At 47.2% G+C, this 8,613-nt stretch overlaps 1 protein-coding gene across 1 annotated transcript in view; it reads left to right on the top strand.

Annotated features, from left to right (window-relative positions):
• Positions 1–3,956: 3,956 nt before the first annotated feature.
• Shroom2 (shroom family member 2) overlaps positions 3,957–8,613 on the top strand; it is a 162,145-nt gene continuing 157,488 nt past the window's right edge. Inside the window, exons 1-2 of the mRNA XM_010618758.3 lie at positions 3,957–4,056; positions 4,722–5,185. Coding sequence (XP_010617060.1) covers positions 5,183–5,185 — 3 coding nt within the window. The 5' untranslated portion in view covers positions 3,957–4,056; positions 4,722–5,182. The remainder of the gene's footprint in view (positions 4,057–4,721; positions 5,186–8,613) is intronic.

Below are 8,613 nucleotides of genomic sequence, written 5' to 3' on the forward strand. Positions count from 1 at the left end.
CACCCCCAGGGCGGCTGCAGAGGCGCCCACGAGGTGGGGACCGCGCACGAGGCCTCACGAGGTGCGTCTTGAGCGGGGGAGAGAAGTGGGGGAGGCACCTCCCCTTCCGGTGGCCAGTCCTCGGGACCCAGGCCACAAGCAGCCATCTCCTCCTAACGGGGCTTGTGGGAAAACAGACGTGCGACTGCCTGCCTCATCGGGACTCTGAAACCCACACTTTGTAAATGTGCCTCTCTTGAACAAAGACTGGTTAAAATGGCCCGTTATGGTCCCTTCCCCCCATGGAAACAACCCTGCAGAGGTAAGATTTTCCTTTAAAATTAAGGAATACAGCCATTCGTAGCAATGCAAGCCTGGAATCCGTGCACTTGAGAGGCTGAGGCAGGAGGGTCTTGGCGAATCTGAGTCTATATAGCAAGACCCTGTCTCAAAAAAGCAATCAGTAAATAAAAGTTAAGAATAAGGGGCTGGCAGGGTAGCGCAGTGGCAGGGTGCCTGCTTAGCCTGTCCAACACCTTGGGCTTCATTCCTAGCATTCCCCCCCAAATGAAGATAAATCTGAAGGAAAACTCCTTAACCTAACTGGACACCCACACACTTCACACCTCAACTTCAGTTCTGTTCCTTTCTTTCTTTTTTTTTTTTCCTGGTACCAGGGATCAAATTCAATGCCTTGTGTTTTTGAGGCAGGCATGGTGCCAGTTCTGTTCCTTCCCTACTCTGCTCCAAAATGCACAATTATGGTTTTTGTTTTGTTTTGTTTGGTACCGGGGATCGAACTTGGGTTCTAGTACTTGCGAGGCAGACAGCAGAACCACTGAGCTAAATCCCCAGCCCCAGTTATGGTTTTTGAATCTCTGAATTAGCTTTTAAAAGTAATCACGTGTAGAGAAATGTTTATTCAATTTGGCGTTCAGCTCAAAAGGCTGAAGCAGGAGGATTACAAGTTTAAGATCAGCCTGGACAAACGCAGGGAGACCGTGTCTCAAAATAAAAAATTCAGTGTGACCGGGGATTTACCTCAGTGGTTCCACCACCTGCCTCGCAAGCACAAGGACCTGAGTTCGATCCGCGGTACCAAAAAAATAAAAAATTCAAGGAGGCCCTGTAGCTCAGTGCAAAGGTCCTTGTTCAATTACCAGTATCATAAAAAAAAAAGAAAGAGTATTCATTTATTATGATTTCTCAACAGCTTTAATTTTTCTACGTGTTTTCTTATACATTGAAAATCTGTATTTGGTATACAAGTTTCAAAATTGTATCATATTGATGATAACCATAAATATAGAGAGTGAAATGGTGGTTTTTTTCTTTTGATTGAAGATAGAATCTGGGTAAGTTCACTGTAGATTATGGCCTTAAATTTTTGGATTTTTTTGTTTGTTTGTTTGAGACAGGGTCTCTCTATGTAGTCTACGCCTGCCTTGAACTCACTGTATAGCCCACGCTGGCCTTGAACTCACAGCGATTCTCCTGCCTCAGCCTTCCTAGGGCTATGATTACAGGTCCTCAGTATCGTACCGAGCTTGGCCTTGTTTTTTTTTTTTTAAGAAAGAAAATCAAAATGACTGAGGGGGTAGTTTTGCAATAGAGCTCTTGCCTAGTATATATGGGGCCTTGGGTTCTAGCCCCAGCACCCTCCTCTCCCAGACAACAAAGAAATAAAAAGAACCCCAGCTGTGCCATATTTATTATTATCAGCAATAAATTCCTGTTAGGGAGCCGGGTGTGGTGGCGAACACCTGTAAACCCAGCACTCAGGAGGCTGAGGCAGGAGGATCGCTGTGAGTTCGAGATGAGCCTGGGCTATATAGTGAGCTCCAGGTCAGTCTCAACTATATAGTGAGACTCTGTCTCAAAAAAAAGAGAAAACATGAAAAAAAAAAATTCCTGTTAGGGACAGGCTTCTGTTTTGTTTTGTTTTTGGTTTTTTGGTTTTTTTTTTGGTACCAGGGATTGAACTGGGGACCTTGCGCTTGCCAGGTCAGCACTACTGAGCTAAATCCCCGGCTCTGGTTTGCCTTTTTTGTTGTTTCATTTTGTTTTGAAGACGGTCTCGCTGTGTAGTTCAGGATGGCCTTGAGCTCACTACCTAGCCCAGGCTGGCCTCCGGCTCTCTGAGACCCTCCTGCCTCAGTGTCTGAATAGGCTCATTTATGATCACGAAACAGAACAACCCGTTGTCTGCTTTTGCCATCAAATGGGCTCCTTTCCAGTTGTTTTCAATCAACCAAAGCTAAGGCGCTCTTATTAAACATCTGGTCACACTTAGGTAATGCCGCCCTCCTGCCCGCAGGATCCTCCCCACTTGCAACACCTCCTTGTGAAGTGGAGCCAGGCGGCTTCCGGCTTCCGGCTTCCTCCGGGGACCACTGCCCAGGCTTCCTGTTGGGTCAGGAAGACAGCGGGAAGCAGAGGCCTCTTTAACAATGGCTGCAGACTCCAGCGCTTCAAAGGGCCGAACCCTTGCACGTCTATAGACGCAGCCAGTTGGGCTGCAGCAGCCCTGGTAGAAGTGCAGGTAACCCGCGTCCTGGAGCTCCCACAGCCCCTGTGGCACACTGCGCGGAAGGCGGGGAGGGAGACTAGTCCAATGTGGCCTGGCGAAGCGTTGACCCTCACGTCTACTTTGGACGGCTGATCTCTTCGCTTCCCTCTTGGCTTGCAGAGGTTGTTTAGGGCTTGTGGCTTGTCCACAGTTGGATTTCTGCTATCCTCTGCTCCCCTCCTGCATACCTGGAGGGGGCCCACTGCAGAGATGGGGCGTACTCTGGGCGGGGCAGTGCTCAAGGACCAGCCTGGCACAGAGTGGGCGTCAGAACTCTTGTGGAGGAAATCGCTGTGCATGACGGGGATAGCTGGGCTGGCTGCACATGTGCAGCTGCAAGGGTATAGGAATTGGAGCCCGGTGTGGTGGCTCCAGCCTGTAATCCCAGCACTCAGGAGGTTGAGGCAGGAGGATCACCACCAGTTCAAGGCCAGGTGGGCTACACAGGGAGTTCAAGACTAGCCTGAACTACACAGTGAAACCCAGTCTCAAAAAAAAAAAAAAAAAAAAAAGAAAAGAATAAAGAAACTTACTGGGGATGTAGCTCAGTGGTAGAGCACTGGCCCAGCATGGTGCAGACCTGGGTCTGATCTCCAGCACCAAAACGACCAAACAGACCCAAAAAAGCCAGCTAAGACGTTACCCCAACGTCTTAAAATTCACTGTCTTAAAGGGTGTACTTAAGGGGGCTTTGGTATATTTTTTACAAGGTTGTGCAACCTTTACCTCTATCTAAATCCAGAGTATTCTTATCACCCAAAAAAGAAACCCGGCCCTTCTTAACAATCACTCCCCAATTCACTTCCTTCAACTCCAGGCAAAATCTCATCTTTCCCCAGCTATAGATTTGCCTCCTCTGGACATTTGATACAAATGGTGGTGGACAGTATTTGCTCTATGGTGTCTGGCTTCTTTCACCTTATCGTGAAGCTATCAAGGTTCATCCACCTCACACATCTCTATTAAAAATTTCAAATGAGGGCCAGGGATTTAGCTCAGTGCCACCACGTCTGCCTCAAAAGCACAAGGTCCTGAGTTCTATTCCTGGTACTGCAAAAGAATAAATAAAAATTCTATAGTCAGTGGAAATATTGGTTTGAGGAAAAAAGTAGGCAAGGAAAACCATTTGAGGAAAATGAAAATGTAATCTGTATTTTTCATTTTGAAAATGGTTTCTGTCAAAATGGCAGCTGTTGAACTTGGGCTTCAGCTCAGGGGTAGAGTGCTTGCCTAGCACATGTAAAGTCCAGCACCACACGGGAAAGGAAGAAGGAAGGAAGAAAAAGAAAAGGCCATTGTGAGTTTGGAACCCATAGTGACATTTGTTGGCTAATGTTTGTTGGGTTCAGGGTTTTTTTTTTTCCTTTGTTTTTGCAGCACCAGGGATGGAACTCAGGACCTCGCGTGAGGCAGGTGGGACGCCACTGAGCTAAATCTCCAGCCCTGTTGGGTCCAATTTTGGAGGATTTTCTGAAGCACAGAAGAAGTCTGTGAAAGTATGAAGAGATGTATGTATCAAGTCACCCCTGGGAAATTGAAAAAATTGCCCCTAAAATAGAGTCGCCACCAGCTTGTGTAGTAACCTCATGTGGGAATTTGCATACATTAATTGACAAAGAACTGGCCCACAAGTCCATACTTCTAGTACATTGCCTCTTTCTCATATTTATCTGGTGCATCATAGAACTTCTTGTTTCTTCCAAATTCCCCTTCACAGCTATCTGTTCTTACCCATAATTCCAGTTCATCCACAATCCCTCCTTCCCACAATTCCTTGTTTCTTCTACAATCCGTCCTCACCATAATTCTGTTAACTCCCGCAAGTCCTTGTTTTACCCCAATCTCTCCTTCCCACAATCCTTGATTTCACTACACAGGTCAAAGAGGTCACTTGTGAATGTATGTCTAGGAAAAGTCATCACAGGCAGCACATTTCAGGGGCACAGAATGAGTCACAAAACTTGCTTATTTGCAAGACATAGTCAACCTGCTCAACGACCTCACTCCAGGAGAGAGTGACAAATGTGTTCAAGCCAGCAGAAGAAGCGGCTGTGTTCAAAGCCAAACTGGAATTATGGGGAGGAGGAGGGGGACACTGGGATTTTTGCTGTTTCAAACGTTAGCAGAGACTTCGAAAGAGACTGAGCCGGGGCGTCTTTTCTCTTTTCTCCAGGACCTCTTAGCAGAGCCGTGGCCACCTATCTCAGTTTTCCCAGGAGTTTGAGCATGACTCCCCACCCAGAGAAGATGCCTGAGCTGGGAATGGATGGATCTGCAGCCGATTTGTGAATAAGCCAGGTGAATCGACTTTGTCAGTGCTAGGAGAGAGAAGCAACTGCTTGAGACTAAACTGCAAATGACAGTGGGCTGAAAAGTATGTTTGAGACAACTTCAAATCCCCAGACTAAGGCAGAATATCCTGAAATTGCTAGAAAAGCACCGAAATACTTGCTTCTATTTCCAACCTATCGTGTGATGAAGCAGGGTTTTCTGCAGGGACAACAACCGAAATGAGATTCCACAGTGGACTGGACGGAAGCAACACACTTCGGGTAGTACCATCTCCGCTCGCCCCCACGTAGGATCTGCTCATTGCAGGAAAACAAGTTTACAGCTCCCACTGATTCCGCTTTTATGGTGAGTTTTAAATCATCTCAGTATATATTGCAATGTCATAATAACAGAAGTAAAGCACACAATAAATGAATGTGCTGCATTAGCCCTGAACCACCCCTCTCTCACCAGTCTGTGCAGAAATTGTCTTCCACACAGCGGTCCCTGGTGCCACACAGGTTCAGGATCACTGCCGTAGACCATCCTTGAGCTCACTGTGCAGCTCTAGATGACCCTGAACCTGAGAGGCCCCTGCCTCGGCCACCCAAGGCCCGGGCTTACAGGTGTGTACCGGCTTGAAAGTATATTCTTTTGCTGTGGTTGTTGTTGTTGTTTTCGAGACAGGGTCTCACTCTGTAGTTCAGGCTGACCCTGAACTCATTACGTAGCTCAGGCTGACCTTAAACTTGGGGCAATCCTCCTGCCTCTGCCTCCCGAGTGCTGAGATTACAGGCATGAGCCGCTACACCTTGCTAGTGCATTCATGTTCGCTCCATCTGCACTTCCATTTTAATTTTTTTTCTTTTGGTGTTCCTTAAATGCAGCACCTTAATCTTTCCTCCATTTTTTAGTCTGGGCTACCTAGAGATTCTATCCCCTAGAAATGCCCTGTTCTTGGCTTTCTGTGCTCCACAATTCCCAACTCGCCTATCTTTCCTGCTTGATCAGCTGCATTAACTGCTGAAAAGGGCTCAGCGGGTTTTTCTCCCAGCAGCTTGTTTTTCACAGTGTGTGTCCCATTGCCCAGATGTCTCAAAGAAAGGATCGATTTCGGAGTAAGAATCTCAGGTGTCACACGGAATCCAGTGGCGGGGGGAACCAGCTGCAGATGGCTGGTGGACAGACTGTTGTTCACAACAGCGGGCACTTCAATGATGAATGAGGTAATCAATCATTCATGGAGCCTAGGTAGGCACTGTGCTCTGAATTCTGTATTTATCGCCTCATTCAGTATTAATGAAGAGCCTTTCACGTGGGTTTTTCTGATACCCAAACTGATGTAGATAATCCCGAAGCAAATCAGCACACTGCATTGTAATAAAACTTTATGTACACGACACACAGAGGGCCCTTGTGCGTCTCCCACAGAGGCTCCGGCTCATCCCACAATGATCTCAGAGTGTGGGGCCAGTGAACCAGAGATGCAGGAGGTTAACACCTAGCAGGGCAGACAGTGAAAAAGGAGCAGAAAGTTGCTGGCAGATCAGTACGTGATTCAACCTTCCTTCCCCTCTAAAGATGTTCCCAAGAGAGGCCCAGAGCACCCAGTGGGGTTTCTTAGGACTCTTGCACCATTACATCTGTACCTTTTTGAAGGCTGACTGATACTTCACAACATGGGTGTACACACACATGCACGCATGCATCCCGCCCTGGATCCCCTCCTCTTAGCTCTTCCTCTCCCTTCTACTTTGATGTCACCTTCCCCCCGCCCCCAGACTGCACTCATCAGGGAAAACATGCTGCACTTGTTCTCCTGATTCGGGCTCATCTCACTGAGCAGGGTCTCCAGTTGGCCCACTTTCCTGCAAGCGACATCAGCTCGTGCTTCTTCAGCGCTGAAGAATTTTCACGCCATCACGCACACCACACTCTTTGTTCGCCCGCTGATGGACTCCGCGAAGCTCATTTGGCTACTGTAAATTGTGCTGTGGAAAACGTGGGGTGCAGGTGACTGTGCAAGGCGGGGAGTTTGCCCCCGCTTGAGTATCAACCCCGAAGACGGATGCTGGGTTGTGTGGTGTGTCCTCCTGACTTCCGTGGATGTTTCCACTCTGTTCTCCAGAAGTGGCTCTATCAGCCTCTGTTCCCAACAGAGAGGCAGGCTTCCCATTTCTCCACACCTCCACCAACATTTATCTGTCATCTGTGTCGCTTTGCTTTGGTTTTGAGATGCAGCCCAGGCTGACCTCGAACTCTTAGACTCGAGGTGGACTCGAGCAATCCTTCCGCCTCAGCTTCCTGAGTAGCTGTGACTACGAGTGTAAACCGCTCGGTCTGGCCTTTGTCTCTGATACTTGCCATCCGTATGGATGTGAGGTGAAATCTCACAGTGTTTTGGGTTTTTCACCATACTGGTGTTGAACCTAGGGCCTTCACACCAAACAATATCTTTTGCTCTCAATTTTTTTTTTTTTTAAATCTGAGACTCACTAAGTCCAGGCTAGGGTAGAACTTGATTGTCCTGTTTCAACCTCCCAAAACGCTGGGATTACAGGCCTGTGCCACCATGCCCAGCTGCTCATTTTAAAATCAAGCTATTTCATTTTCTGCTGTGGTATCAGGTTATAAGACTTCCTTGCAAATTTCGAACGTTGACCTCTTATCAGATATGTGGTTTGCCAAAATTTTCCCCAATCCACAGGATCCTTAGGCTCTCTTTGCTAAGGAACCTGGGCTCAGATACTGACTTCCCCATAAAAGGTTCAGCTGCCCAGCTGCGGCCCCTTTGGGTTCACTGAAGACCAGGATCAACCTGGCTTCTCCATCCAGCGCGATGGGAATTTACTGACTTACTCTATGAAGTGGGCCTGAGCAAAGATAAAGGGACAATCTGTGTTCCATAAATAAGGGGATGTTAAAGAACTTAATAAAGAACGAAGGCATTGCTGACATCAGAGCAACAAACCGGTCGTAGATATAACACCTATAGCCAGGCACGGTGGCACATCTGTAATCCCCGCACTCTGGGAGGCTGAGGCAGGAGGATCCCAAACTTGAGCCCAGCTTGCGCAATTAGGAAGACCCTATTTCAAAATAAAAAAGAGGGTTGGGGATGTTGTTTAGTGTGAAGGCCCTGGGTTCAATCCTAGTCCTGCCAAAAAGAAAAGAAATATAGAATGGAGTGGAAAGACATAGGGATTGAGTATGGGTTAAAAATATATCCTAATTTGTGTAGTAGTGTGTAACCATAGTCCTAGCCAACTAGGATGCTGAGGCAGGAGGATCTCTTGAGCCCAGGAATCTGAGACCAGCCTTGGGACTCAGCAAGACTTCTGTTTCAAAAAAAAAACAAAAACAAAAACAAAAAACCAGCAAGACTCTCTCTCTCTCTCTCAAAAGTCATGTTAAAAAAATATGGAGTCATTTGAAATGACATCTGGCCAAAGCTGAGAACAGTATGCACTTGTTAAGATTTTGTGTGTCTTTGTGAATCTTCTAAAAAGCCAGATCCCATTCAGGATGCCAGGGCGGGGCCAAGATTCTGTATTTCTTAGGAGCTTCAGAACTTCTGGGAGACGCGCAGGCTTTATTTGAGGAGCAAAGCCCTATTTCTTGTCTTTCCCCGCAAAACAAGGGAAGCCCAGGATCATGAGGAAATTTGGAGAGCTTTGTTGAAAAGCCCCGAAAAGGGCTGGGGATTTAGCTCAGTGGTGCCGCTGCCTGCCTCACAAGTGCAAGGTCCTGAGTTTGATCCCTGGTACCAAAAAAAAAAAAAAAAAAAAAAAAAA

Source organism: Fukomys damarensis, unplaced genomic scaffold, assembly GCF_012274545.1.
Source record: "Fukomys damarensis isolate Sample0158 unplaced genomic scaffold, DMR_v1.0_HiC HiC_scaffold_39, whole genome shotgun sequence".
Classification (NCBI taxonomy): Eukaryota; Metazoa; Chordata; class Mammalia; order Rodentia; family Bathyergidae; genus Fukomys; species Fukomys damarensis.